General features: G+C 39.2%; 1 protein-coding gene across 1 annotated transcript in view; it reads right to left on the bottom strand.

Moving 5' to 3' along the window:
• Positions 1–239: 239 nt before the first annotated feature.
• CNGA1 (cyclic nucleotide gated channel subunit alpha 1) overlaps positions 240–14,926 on the bottom strand; it is a 34,685-nt gene continuing 19,998 nt past the window's right edge. Inside the window, exons 5-9 of the mRNA XM_045474147.1 lie at positions 14,396–14,437; positions 14,196–14,306; positions 12,342–12,449; positions 11,480–11,586; positions 240–2,356 (exon numbers count right to left, since the gene is read on the bottom strand). Coding sequence (XP_045330103.1) covers positions 942–2,356; positions 11,480–11,586; positions 12,342–12,449; positions 14,196–14,306; positions 14,396–14,437 — 1,783 coding nt within the window. The 3' untranslated portion in view covers positions 240–941. The remainder of the gene's footprint in view (positions 2,357–11,479; positions 11,587–12,341; positions 12,450–14,195; positions 14,307–14,395; positions 14,438–14,926) is intronic.

Raw genomic sequence — 14,926 nt, 5'->3', positions numbered from 1 at the left:
GAGAAATTTTGGGGCGCCTGGGTTGCTCCGTCGGTTGAGCGTCCGATTTCGGCTCAGGTCATGATCTCATGGCTCTGAGTTCGAGCCCTGTGTCGGGCTCGGAGCCTGGAGCCTGCTTCGGATTCTGTGTCTCCCTCTCTCTCTGCCCCTCCCCCATTCATGCTCTGTCTCTCGCTCTCTCTCTCTCTCTCAAAAATAAACATTCAAAAAAAATTTTTTAATTAAAAAAAAGAATCAGAGAAATTTAAAAAAATTTATTATAAAAGATTCCTACATGTTATGATTTTAATGTTACATATTAATATATAAGCATATATATGTGAAGTCTAATTTGTCATGTTTTTATCATAAGAAGTTTCTCTTAACTACACTTCCCAAGTCCAAAAGTACAATGATTACTACCCTTAAAATGACTCTGAAGCTCTGTAAGATCCTAAACTCCCTACTAAATGATCCTTAAAATGACTCTGATGCTCTATAAGATCCTAAACTCCCTACTAAATGATCAGATAAAGAGTATTCATTTTAGGATTTATTTTACTTTACTGCCTTGTAAGTCTTTTCAAAATGGTACCCTGAACATGATGTACATGGTAATTCCCAGCTGCTCCTCAGTGATCCAAAAATGCCTGGAAGTGAGGGATGCTTATTCACTTTTATAAAGCATATTACACAAAAGGAACATACATGAAAAAGATCAGAAGATATAGAGACTGACATTCTATATCTTTGCACACTATCCATTCTGAAAAATCCTAAGTACGATGATTCTTTAATCACAGTACCTCGCAAGTGAGTATGTGGGCCTTGTGCCCTGCACCAAAGCACATTTTCCTTATGGAAAAATCCCCCAGCTGAATCTTCCTCTTCTTCCAAATTAGGGTGGCCTAATAACATCACCAAAAGGATCATGAGGCATGTCCTTGTTAACAACCAGTTTTTCAGTCCTGGGTGGAGTCCATGGGCCCACTTTCAACTCCAGATCCTTCAAGAGCTGAAAATTCTGTGTCAATAAGTGGTTTCAGAAATCGCTCAACCTTAGTGAGTCTTTGCTTCAGTTTCTGCTGCATTGACTCATACTCCGCCAGGATCCGAGCAAACCTCGTTTGCAAGAGGTCTACGGACCCCTCCATTCGGGTGACCTTCTCCTCAAGATCTTTAGGATCACTTCCAGCATTTGCAACATTTATATCCAGCAGGCCATCTTTCATCAGGATTTGCCTTCCTTTCTCTTCTAACATAGTTTTGGCATCTGGGTACTCGGTCAGAGCTTCCATGAGGTCATCTTTTGAGAGACAGAAGAGATCTGAGTAGCCAATGCTTTTAATATTGGCTGTTCTTCGATTGCCAGCTTTGCTACCTTTAATGTTAAGGATGCTGATCTCACCAAAGTAGCTACCATCACTCAATACCACAAACTGAGTGATTCCATCATCTGCCACCACAGCCAGTTTCCCCTCCTTGATGATGTACATCTCTCGCCCGATATCCCCTTTCTTGCAAATGTAATCTCCAGGACTGTAGACTTGGGGTTGTAATTTCAAGACCAACTCCACCAATAGACCAGCTTCACAGTCTGCAAAAATACGCACTTTTTTTAATGTGTCTAAGTGAACGTTGATGGCGATCTCTGCTCTCAGCTTATCAGGTAGATACTTCAAGACTTCTCTCTCATCAACTGTTTTTTGGTTGGTCCACAGATAGTCGAACCATTTAATAACTCTCTTTTCCATATCTTTGCTTACATTTCGAAAATGCATATATTGCTTGATTGCATCAATTCTTGCTTGAAATTCTGCTCTGGCAGCATTCATGTTGGAAATCATAGAACCTATGTTACCAACGATGGTAGCAAAAATTAACACTCCGATTAAGAAATCAACCACCACAAAGACAAACTCAGAATCCCTCACAGGAGGTGGTGTTTCACCAATTGTGGTCAAAGTCAGTGTAGACCAGTAAAGGCTGTACACGTATTTTCTAGCCAAACGGCCAAATTCAGGATCATTAACATCAGGATACACCCATGTGTCATTTCCAAATCCAATAGCTTTGGAAATAGAGAAGTACACACATGCATTCCAGTGGATAATGATGACAATATACATAACAAGATTAGAAATCCTGAAGATGTTTGGGTAGTTTGTTCTCGTTTCTGTTCTCTGGAAGAATTCAAACATCCGAGAGATCCTTAACAGTCTGTTCAACCTAATTTCTGGATAATTCCACCCTAGCTTAAAATACAGCAGATCAGTTGGTATCAGTGATATAAAATCAAGTTTAAATTGCAAGTTTGATTTATATTTCTCTATGAGTTTAACCTCTTCCTTTACCAGCAGTCCTTGTTCCAAGTAACCTAAAATAGAAAAAAAAAATTTTTAATGTTTTTCACTTTTATGCCATTATGAATTTTTTCTAAAATAACCCTCAGTGAACTTCACTGAGTTCAAAACAAGACTTCATTTCCAGGAAAAATGCTTTTAGCAATGCAATCAGATATGAGTACCAATCAACATATGGCTACAGAAAATATTATTTTGCAGAAATAAAAAATAAAAATTTGTAAGCGCAAAGTGAGAGATTCCATACAATGTATATCTGCAATTCTCTTTAGATCCAGCCTGTCTATGCACGTAAAGCCAAGAACAGTGTTCTTGGGAAGTTTTCTAAAACACCCCAGCTCTTGTGCCTAAAGCCGTACACCACTCTCTTCCCAGAATCCTAGCCCCACCCTTGAAATTTGGGTACCTGCCTTACTGTGTATTATGTATTCTTGCTTGTCCCGTCAATGTGAAGAATAAATGTCTTTCAAAGATTCATTTTCTCTAGCCCTCTTATCCCTCAGGCTTCCTTAGACATCTGGGATCTTCCCTTCTCCGATGTTAACACAGTAGGCCTTGACTTTTAGCATTCTGATACATTTTATCAAGGAAAGAATTTGTTCCCCTTTCTATACTGGCCACCAGAGCTGTGACTAGGACAGAATAACAGGAACATTGCTCCAGCACACTGGGATTTACAACACATCCCTATTTTACATAATGATTCTTAAATGCTATTCTCTGTACAGTGGTTACCTTTGAATGTAGACAGCAGTGTAGAAACAGTAAGCTTATACCTACTTAACAAGCATATTTAAGTGGGAAGCTATCAGATCCTGCTCCCTGGTCAGTAATGCCTCACCATAACCACAAAGTTGAGTTAAGGATGTGTGTACTGTTAGAAAGAGAAATCAAGAAACTGATCCCATTCAGAATTGCACCAAGAACCATAAAATACCTAGGAATAAACCTAACCAAAGATGTAAAAGATCTGTATGCTGAAAACTATAGAAAGCTTATGAAGGAAATTGAAGAAGACACAAAGAAATGGAAAAGCATTCCATGCTCATGGATTGGAAGAATAAATATTGTTAAAATGTCAATACTACCCAAAGCTATCTACACATTCAATGCAATCCCAATCAAAATTGCACAAGTATTCTTCTCAAAGCTAGAACAAGCAATCCTAAAATTTGTATGGAACCACAAAAGACCCCAAATAGCCAAAGTAATGTTGAAAAAGAAAACCAAAGTGGGAGGCATCACAATCCCAGACTTTAGCCTCTACTACAAAGCTATAATCATCAAGATAGTACGGTATGGCACAAAAACAGACCAATGGAATAGAATAGAGAACCCAGAGTTGGACCCACAAACATATGGTCAAATAAGCTTTGACAAAGAGGAAAGAGTACCCAATGGAAAAAAAGACAGTCTCTTTAGCAAATGGTGCTGTGAGAACTGGACAGCAACATGCAGAAGAATGAAACTAGACCACTTTCTTACACCACACACACAAATAAACTCAAAATGGATGAAAGACCTAAATGTGAGACAGGAAACCATCAAAACCCTAGAGGAGAAAGCAGGAAAAAACCTCTTTGACCTCAGCCGCAGCAATTTCTTGCTCGACACATCTCCAAAGGCAAGGGAATTAAAAGCAAAAATGAACTATTGGGCCCTCATCAAGATAAAAGCTTCTGCACTGCAAAGGAAACAATCAACAAAACTAAAAGGCAACCACCACAAAGATATTGCAAATGACATTGCAAAAGATATTTGCAAATGACATATCGGATAAAGGGTTAGTATCCAAAATCAATAAAGAACTTACCAAATTCAACACCTGAAAAACAAATAATCCAGTGAAGAAATGGGCAAAAGACATGAATAGACACTTTTCCAAAGAAGACATCCAGATGGCCAAGAGACACATGAAAAGATGCTCAACATCACTCATCATCAGGGAAATACAAATCAAAACCACACTGATACCACCTCACCACAGAGTGGCTAAAATGAACAAATCAGGAAACTATAGCTGCTGGTGAGGATGTGGAGAAATGGGAACCCTCTTGCATTGCTGGTGGGAATGTAAACTGGTGCAGCCACTCTGGAAAACAGTGTGGAGTTTCCTCAAAAAATTAAAAATAGAACTACCCAATGACCCAGCAATAGCACTACTAGGAATTTACCCAATGGGAATTTACCCATACAGGAGTGCTGATGCATAGGGGCACTTGTACCCCAATGTTTATAGCAGCACTTTCAACAATAGCCAAATTATGGATAAAACCTAAATGTCCATCAACTGATGAATGGATAAAGAAGATGTGGTTTATATATACAATGGAATACTACTTGGCAATGAGAAAGAATGAAATCATGCCATTTGTAGCAACGTGGATGGAATTGGAAGGTGTTATGCTGAGTGAAATAAGTCACTCAGACAAAGACAGATATCATATGTTTTCACTCATATGTGGATCTTGAAAAACTTAACAGAAGACCATGGGGGAAGGGGAGGGGGAAAAATTAGTTACAAACAGAGAGGGAGGGAAGCAAAGCATAAGAGACTATTAAATACAGAGAACAAACTGAGGGTTGATGGGGGGGAGAGGGGAAAATGGGTAATGAGGAGGTCACGTGTTGGGATGACCAGTGGGTATTGTATATAAGCAATATTTGGGACTCTACCCCAAAAACCAAGAGCACACTTTACACACTGCATGTTAGCCAATTTGACAATATTATATTTTTTAAAAAAAAGGATGGGGGGAAAGATGGCAGTGTAGGAGGACGCTGGGCTCACCATGTCCTGCTGATCACTCAGATTCCACCTACACCTGCCTAAATAACCCAGAAAACCGCCAGAAGACTAGCAGAACGGAGTCTCTGGAGCCAAGCGCAGATGAGAGGCCCACAGAAGAGGGTAGGAAGGGCGGAGAGGCGGTGCGCGCTACAAGGACTGGCGGGAGGGAGCCAGGGCAGAGGGGCGGAGGGGTGGCCCGCTGGCCAAGCAGAGGCCCCGAGTCTAGCTTGCAAAAGCAGAGGGGCCAGACAGAGTGTGTTCGGACAGCAAGCAGGACTTAACAGCTGGAAGGTTATAAGTTAACAGCTTTGCTCAGAGAGCGGGAGGGCTGGAGGACAACGGGAGGGAGAGTTGTTGAGCCCCAGACGACAGAACGCAGCTTGGCGGGGAACAAAGGCGCTCACCAGTGCCATCTCCCTCACCCATCCCCCAGCCAAAATCCCAAAGGGAACTGGTTCCTGCCAGGGAACTTGCTTGCACCGCACAAACACTCAACGTGGTGCTTCTGCGGATCCATCCCTCCAGCGGGTCTGACTCCCTCCCGGTGCCACAGGGCCCCTCCCAAAGTGGATCTCCAAAGGAAAAGCGAGCTAAGGCTGCCCCTCCTGCCCCCGTGCACCTTGCCTACCCACCCCAGCTAATACGCCAGATCCCCAGCACCACAAGCCTGGCAGTGTGCAAGTAGCCCAGACGGGCCATGCCACCCCACAGTGAATCCTGCCCCTAGGAGAGGGGAAGAGAAAGCACACACCAGTCTGACTGTGGCCCCAGCAGTGGGCTGGGGGCAGACATCAGGTCTGACTGCGGCCCCGCCCACCAACACAAGTTATCCAAGACAACACGGGGGAAGTGCCCCGCAGTCCCGCACCACTCCAGGGAAAATCCAAAATGATGAAATGGAAGAATTCCCCTCAAAAAAACCTCCAGGAAACAAGGACAGCTAACGAACTGATCAAAAACGATTTAAACTATATAACAGAAAGTGAATTTAGAATAATAGTCATAAAATTAATCGCTGGGCTTGAAAACAGTATAAAGGACAGCAAAGAATCTCTTGCTACAGAGATCAAGGGACTAAGGAACAGCCAGGAGGAGCTAAAAAATGCTATTAATGAGCTGCAAAATAAAATGGAGACAACCACGGCTCGGATTGAAGAGACAGAGGAGAGAATAGGTGAACTAGAAGATAAAATTATAGAAAAAGAAGAAGCTGAGAAAAAGAGAGATAAAAAAATCCAGGAGTATAAGGGGAAAATGAGAGAACTCAGTGATGCACTAAAGAGAAATAATCTACACATAATTGGTATTCCAGAGGAGGAAGAGAGAGGGAGAGGTGCTGAAGGGGTACTTGAAGAAATCATAGCTGAGAACTTCCCTGAACTGGGGAAGGAAAAAGGCATTGAAATCCAAGAGGCACAGAGAACTCCCTTCAGATGTAACTTGAATCAATCTTCTGCACGACATATCATAGTGAAACTGGCAAAATTCAAGGATAAAGAGAAAATTCTGAAAGCAGCTAGAGATAAACGTGCTCTAACATATAAAGGGAGACCTATAAGACTCGTGACCGATCTCTCTACTGAAACCTGGCAGGCCAGAAAGGAATGGCAGGAAATCTTCAATGTGAGGAACAGAAAAAATATGCAGCCGAGAATCCTTTATCCAGCAAGTCTGTCATTTAGAATAGAAGGAGAGATAAAGGTCTTCCCAAACAAACAAAAACTGAAGGAATTCGTCACCACTAAAACAGCCCTACAAGAGATCCTAAGGGGGATCCTGTGAGACAAAATATCAGAGACATCACTACAAGCATGAAACCTACGGACATCACAATGACTCTAAACCCATATCTTTCTATAATAATACTGAATGTAAATGGACTAAATGCACCAACCAAAAGACACAGGGTATCAGAATGGATAAAAAAACAAGACCCATCTATTTGCTGTCTACAAGAGACTCATTTTAAACCTGAGGACACCTTCAGATTGAGAGTGAGGGGATGGAGAACTATTTATCATGCCACTGGAAGTCAGAAGAAAGCTGGAGTAGCCATACATATATCAGACAAACTAGACTAAATTAAAGACTGTAACAAGAGATGAAGGGCATTATATAATAATCACAGGGTCTATCCATCAGGAAGAGCCAACAATTATAAATGTCTACGTGCCGAATACAGGAGCCCCCAAATATATAAAACAATTACTCACAAACATAAGCAACCTTATTGATAAGAATGTGGTAATTGCAGGGGACTTTAACACTCCACTTACAGAAATGGATAGATCATCTAGACACACGGTCAATAAAGAAACAAGGGCCCTGAATGATACATTGGATCAGATGGACTTGACAGATATATTTAGAACTCTGCATCCCAAAGCAACAGAATATACTTTCTTCTTGAGTGCACATGGAACATTCTCCAAGATAGATCACACACTGGGTCACAAAACAGCCCTTCATAAGTATACAAAAATTGAAATCATACCATGCATACTTTCAGACCACAATGCTATGAAACTTGAAATCAGCCACAGGAAAAAGCCTGGAAAACCTCCAAAAGCATGAAGGCTAAAGAACACCCTACTAAAGAATGAGTGGGTCAACCAGGCAATTAGAGAAGAAATTAAAAAATATATGGAAACAAATGAAAATGAAAATACAACAATCCAAACGCTTTGGGATGCAGCGAAGGCAGTCCTGAGAGGAAAATACATTGTAATCCAGGCCTATCTCAAGAAACAAGAAAAATCCCAAATACAAAATCTAACAGCACACCTAAAGGAAATAGAAGCAGAACAGCAAAGACAGCCTAAACCCAGCAGAAGAAGAGAAATAATAAAGATCAGAGCAGAAATAAACAATATAGAATCTAAAAAAACTGTAGAGCAGATCAATGAAACCAAGAGTTGGTGTTTTGAAAAAATAAACAAAATTGGTAAACCTCTAGCCAGGCTTCTCAAAAAGAAAAGGGAGATGACCCAAATAGATAAAATCATGAATGAAAATGGAATTATTACAACCAATCCCTCAGAAATACAAGCAATTATCAGGGAATACTATGAAAAATTATATGCCAACAAACTGGACAACCTGGAAAAAATGGACAAATTCCTAAACACCCACACTCTTCCAAAGCTCAATCAGGAGGAAATAGAAAGCTTGAACAGACCCATAACCAGTGAAGAAATTGAATCAGTCATAAAAAATCTCCCAACAAATAAGAGTCCAGGACCAGATGGCTTCCCAGGGGAGCTCTACCAGACGTTTAAAGCAGAGATAATACCTATCCTTCTCAAGCTATTCCAAGAAATAGAAAGGGAAGGAAAACTTCCAGACTCATTCTATGAAGCCAGCATTACTTTGATTCCTAAACCAGACAGAGACCCAGTAGAAAAAGAGAACTACAGGCCAATATCCCTGATGAATATGGATGCAAAAATTCTCAATAAGATACTAGCAAATCGAATTCAACAGCATATAAAAAGAACTATTCACCATGATCAAGAGGGATTCATTCCTGGGATGTAGGGCTGGTTCAACATTCGCAAATCAATCAACGTGATACATCACATTAATAAAAGAAAAGATAAAAACCATATGATCCTGTCAATCGATGCAGAAAAAGCATTTGACAAAATTCAGCAACCTTTCTTAGTAAAAACCCTCGAGAAAGTTGGGATAGAAGGAACATACTTAAAGATCATAAAAGCCATTTATGAAAAGCCCACAGCTAACATCATTCTCAATGGGGAAAAAATGAGAGCTTTTTCGTTGAGATCAGGAACACAACAGGGATGTCCACTCTCACCGCTGTTGTGTAACATAGTGTTGGAAGTTCTAGCATCAGCAATCAGACAACAAAAGGAAATCAAAGGTATCAAAATTGGCAAAGATGAAGTCAAGCTTTCGCTTTTTGCAGATGACATGATATTATACTTGGAAAACCTGATAGACTCCACCAAAAGTCTGCTATAACTGGTACATGAATTTAGCAAAGTTGCAGGATACAAAATCAATGTACAGAAATCAGTTGCATTCTTATACTCTAATAATGAAGCAACAGAAAGGTAATTAAAGAAACTCATCCCATTCACAAATGCACCAAGAACCATAAAATACCTAGGAATAAATCTAACCAAAGATGTAAAAGATCTGTATGCTGAAAACTATAGAAAGCTTATGAAGGAAATTGAAGAAGATATAAAGAAATGGAAAAACATTCCATGCTCATGGATTGGAAGAATAAATATTGTTAAAATGTCAATACTACCCAAAGGTATCTACACATTCAATGCAATCCCAATCAAAATTGCACCAGCATTCTTCTCAAAACTAGAACAAGCAATCCTAAAATTCATATGGAACCACAAAAGGCCCCGAATAGCCAAAGTAATTTTGAAGAAGAAGACCAAAGCAAGAGGCATCACAATCCCAGACTTTAGCCTCTACTACAAAGCTGTAATCATCAAGACAGCATGGTATTGGCACAAAAACAGATACACAGACCAATGGAATAGAATAGAAACCCCAGAACTAGACCCACAAACGTATGGCCAACTTATCTTTGACAAAGCAGGAAAGAACATCCAGTGGAAAAAAGACAGTCTCTTTAAAAAATGGTGCTGGGAGAACTGGACAGCTACATGCAGAAGATTGAAACTAGACCACTTTCTCACACCATTCACAAAAAATAAACTCAAAATGGATAAAGGACCTGAATGTGAGACAGGAAACCATCAAAACCCTAGAGGAGAAAGCAGGAAAAGACCTCTCTGACCTCAGCCGTAGCAATGTCTTACTTGACACATCCCCAAAGGCAAGGGGATTAAAAGCAAAAATGAACTACTGGGACCTCATCAAGATAAAAAGCTTCTGCACAGCAAAGGAAACAACCAACAAAACTAAAAGGCAACCAATGGAATGGGAAAAGATATTTGCAAATGACACATTGGACAAAGGGCTAGTATCCAAAATCTATAAAGAGCTCACCAAACTCCACCCCCGAAAAACAAATAACCCAGTGAAGAAATGGGCAGAAAACATGAATAGACACTTCTCTAAAGAAGACATCCGGATGGCCAACAGGCACATGAAAAGATGCTCAATGTCACTCCTCATCAGGGAAATACAAATCAAAACCACACTCAGATATCACCTCATGCCAGTCAGAGTGGCCAAAATGAACAAATCAGGAGACTATAGATGCTGGAGAGGATGTGGAGAAACGGGAACCCTCTTGCATTGTTGGTGGGAATGCAAATTGGTGCAGCCGCTCTGGAAAGCAGTGTGGAGGTTCCTCAGAAAATTAAAAATAGACCTACCCTATGACCCAGCAATAGCACTGCTAGGAATTTACCCAAGGGATACAGGAGTGCTGATGCATAGGGGTACTTGTACCCCAATGTTTATAGCAGCACTCTCAACAATAGCCAAACTATGGAAAGAGCCTAAATGTCCATCAACTGATGAATGGATAAAGAAATTGTGGTTTATATACCTAATGGAGTACTACGTGGCAATGAGAAAGAATGAAATATGGCCCTTTGTAGCAACGTGGATGGAACTGGAGAGTGTGATGCTAAGTGAAATAAGCCATACAGAGAAAGACAGATACCATATGTTTTCACTCTTAGGTGGATACTGAGAAACTTAACAGAAACCCATGGGGGAGGGAAAGGAAAAACAAAGAGGTTAGAGTGGCAGAGAGCCAAAGCATAAGAGACTGTTAAAAACTGAGAACAAACTGAGGGTTGATGGGGGGTGGGAGGGAGGGGAGGGTAGGTGAGGGGTATTGAGGAGGGCACCTTTTGCGATGAGCACTGGGTGTTGTATGGAAACCAATTTGACAATAAATTTCATATATTGAAAAAAAATAAAAATAAAGTAAAATAAAATAAAATAAAATAAAATAAAATAAAATAAAATAAAAAAAGGATGTGTGTACTGTTATAAAATGTCTAGTACAGCTATGCCGGATACACTGATTTCTCCCCATGCCTCTTCATGGAATCTCTCTGTGAGGTAGCAATTACTTTTCACCATAGAGCTGGCACAATATTTCTGTTCTCTCTATTCCTCCCACTGGCATAAAACCAATGAACAAAATAATGGAGGAAAGCCACCAATCCACATTCAAAATGTTGCCAAGTAACCTGAATCCGTTGGAGTAGCCTAAGCTTGTGGGTGAATATATGGTATTCTTGTTTCCAACAGTGCTTTTTCTTCTAAAGTAGATCTGTGAGCTTATTTTGAAGAAGACTTGAATTAAAAAATTTCAAATTATACTATAGAGATAAAAGCACAACATTGCAAAATATCCAAAGCTGAACATATTTACCTGTCCTTATTCGTACAAACATATCAAGAAGATAGACTATGTCTGATAGGTAATCAAAAATGAGCCAATATTCTAAGTAATCAGACTGAAGTTCATCAAAACATGCTCTGTAAAAGAAAAACATGTAAATAAAATGAACTGGGAGCCAGTTTAAGTAAAAGTCTTCTCTGTATACTTTTTATCATGGTAAGAGGTATAATGCACTAAGGCTGAGAGGGTCCTTAGAGTCCATTTAATCAACCACAGCTTTTCCGAATCTGAATGGTTTGATTTATTTTTCTCATGCGTCTGAATTCCAACATTCTTTCGATTACACTAGTTCGCTTTGTGGAAACATCAAATAAGAATAAATGGCCTCAAGCTAATGTGAAAATATATTGGCTTATACACATTGATAACCAGGTTCTTATTGACTATCTGTACCCAAAATGCTTCCAGGAATTGTGCTTGGTCCTGGGTTGCTGAGATGTTTACTATCTAAAAGACAGAGAACCATAGACATACCTGAGGAACATATCTTGCTCTAAAACAACCTAAATTTTTTATCTTTTTCCACTCCTGGCAATGTTTTTTTCTTAGGCCACAAAAATAAAGTTTCTCCCAAAATTCTAATAAAACGACTCAGCAATCAAAAGTTTAAAACTATCCCCCCACACTTCATTCCAGTACTGGATTTCCAAGTATACTGGGAACCAATACATCTTCTCCTGATGTCAGGAAAACACATTGAGAATAACATAACCTCTCTTTACAACCTGAGGTGGAGAAAGGATGTATGTCCTGAAGAGCTCTGGACCAAACCATTAAGTCAGTTAACTCAGAAACTAGAAGCAAATTGAGATCCACAAAAATATATAGATACCTTGCAATAATCATAGTCCAGTTGTACATGACAGGTAAGGTGATGCAAAACAGCCAGTTGTAGTATGTGCTTCCTGAGGGATCAATAACTGTGACTTCTTTCTTCTCCCTAGGAGCAATTTGAAATGAAGTAGAAGGTTACCAAGAAACAAGAAAATTTTTATTTCACATATTAAATATGGTTATGTCCATTATCCACAATTAATGAAACAGAACTAAGCTGGAGAAGCTTACCCTCCAGGGAGAAGATTAGCTTGGCATGAGTGTATTAGACATCAGCAATTGCCTAGTGAGGGCTGGATAGATGGTTAAATTATTAGTCTTACATTAAACCTTACATTAGACTTGTATTAAAGCCCTGTTTTACTGCGATGCTGCAGATACTTCCATCAATTCAGCCACTGAAAAGGAATAATGGCACAGATCATGCCAGATTCTGAATATTCCATAGACTTCTTTGGTAGGTTGTAGGTGGTGAGAGAATGGTGGTGTTACCACTTTTCCTACCAGGTAACAAAATAATCAGGAACTACACTGTGAGAGGGAGCTCTCATCTGTGTGGAAAGAAGACTGTAACACAATCTAATAAAAGGTACTTGTTCCTAAGCATCTATGAAGGATGAAGAGGCAATAGGAGATGGAAGGAAGAAGGAGGGAAGGAAGGAAGGAAGGAAGGAAGGAAGGAAGGAAGGAAGGAAGGAAAGAAGGAAGGAAGGAAGGAAGGAAGGAAGGAAGGAAGGAAGGAAGGAAGGAAGGAAATATATTGTCAAATGGAAAATTTTTTTTAATTGCCTAGTATCAAGCCTCTATTGGGTTTGGGGAGAGGGGTTGGGTTTTTTTGTTTTTAAAGATATTATTTTTAAATAATCTCTACACCCAAGTTCAAGCTCCAATGTGGAGCTTGAACTTAACAACCGGAGAGGAAGAGTCACCCCCTCTACTGACTGAGCCAGCCAGGCACCCCAAGCCTATATTGCAAAGGACTTTTTCCTTTGTAAGAACTTCAATGGCTTTCTAACAGGCACAAATAAGTGAATATTATCTGTAAAGAAAAAGAGTTTTCTTTAAGCTTAGAAAACAATTTCCCCTTTAATAAAAAGTAAAAGATAGTTTTGAAAATATCATTCGGCCTCACCCTTATGAAATTCTAACCCTCAAATGTTTGCTTACAAAAGATCTTGCAAATGGTTGGAGTTTTAATAAGCATTTGTACTGAGCTCAGAATTTTTTTTTAATGTTTCCTTATTTTTGAGAGAGAGAGAGAGAGAGACAGAGAGAGAAAGAAACACAGAATCAGAAGCAGGGTCCAGGCTCTGAGCTGTCAGCACAGAACCCAATGCGGGGCTGGAACTCAAAGTCTGCGAGATCATGACCCAAGTGCAAGTCAGACCCTTAACTGACTGAGCCACCCAGGCGCCCTGTCCTGCTCTCAGAATTAAGCATGGCTTTTGCAAGGAGACTAGCTTACTTTGGAGTATTTGCCATACAGTATTTATTACTCAAAAATGTTAGTAAAATTATTAAATTTTTATTTCAATTTAAAAAAATTAATGGTAAGACCCTAGAAACCTAATTCTCTTGAAATCCAAATATCTCCGAATGGTAGCTTTATCTTCACCAGGACTTGAGGAAGTCAGTTAACCATAACATTGAAAAGTCTTGATGAGAAAAGTAAGAATAAAACTACCATTGGTCACTTTAAGGAAATAAGAAAAAAAAATTAATTCCCATTAGATAACAATCTATTTAGTCTTTTACACAAGGTTTCATAATTATAAGCTTTTAGGAAATTATCCTTGCATCCAAAATCCATTACAAATTCATTCCTAATTTCAATGCCAGTAAAAACACTTACCCTTCTTTCTTATCTTTGCCTTTCTCCTCTTTCTTTTTCTTCTCTTTTTCCTTTTCTTTCTTCTTTTTCTTCTCTGAGTCCTTTTTATTTACATTTTTATCATCTGACTTGCTGAAAAGTGAGAGATGTAGTCAGTAATAAAATATGAAAATGTTATGGGCTGAAAAATCTGGGATCATTCATGCCAAAGCCTAACTTACCTCTTCTTTTCTTTCTTCTTTTTCTTTTTTTCTTTTGGTTCTCTAAAGAAGAAATAATATCTAAGTCACACAATCAAATTACATACTGACTTCCATTCTTATTTACTTCCCTCTCTATTGAGCAAGAAATCTGAACCTTGTCTTCAGAGACCTGCCCGCATGCTAAGAACTAGAAATCTGGTCTTCTAATGGAGAGTTATACAAAAATAGACCTACACCTAGATAATAAAACAAACAAACAAACAAACAAACATTCCTGGGTTAGTATACATGGAAAATTGAAGACAAGGGAGGTGGATAAAGGCATAAACCCAACAAGGGAAATTTAGAAAACAACAACCCCCAAGAGTGCACTTTCAAAAAGTCTCCATGTGTACAAAAAAAAAATTGTTATTTAAAATGTAAGCTTCTTGATATCACTTATATTTATTATTGAGTAAGAGCTTGGAGAATTTCAAGAAAATGCCATCAATTTTCTTTAGACGGGTAATCCTGACTGAAGCAATTTTTTATGAGTAGTCAAAAAACTCC

The sequence above is a fragment of the Leopardus geoffroyi genome, chromosome B1 (assembly GCF_018350155.1).
Source record: "Leopardus geoffroyi isolate Oge1 chromosome B1, O.geoffroyi_Oge1_pat1.0, whole genome shotgun sequence".
NCBI classification, from domain to species: domain Eukaryota; kingdom Metazoa; phylum Chordata; class Mammalia; order Carnivora; family Felidae; genus Leopardus; species Leopardus geoffroyi.
Note: the sequence above shows the minus strand (reverse complement) of the source record. Positions and strands in the feature narration are given on the sequence as shown.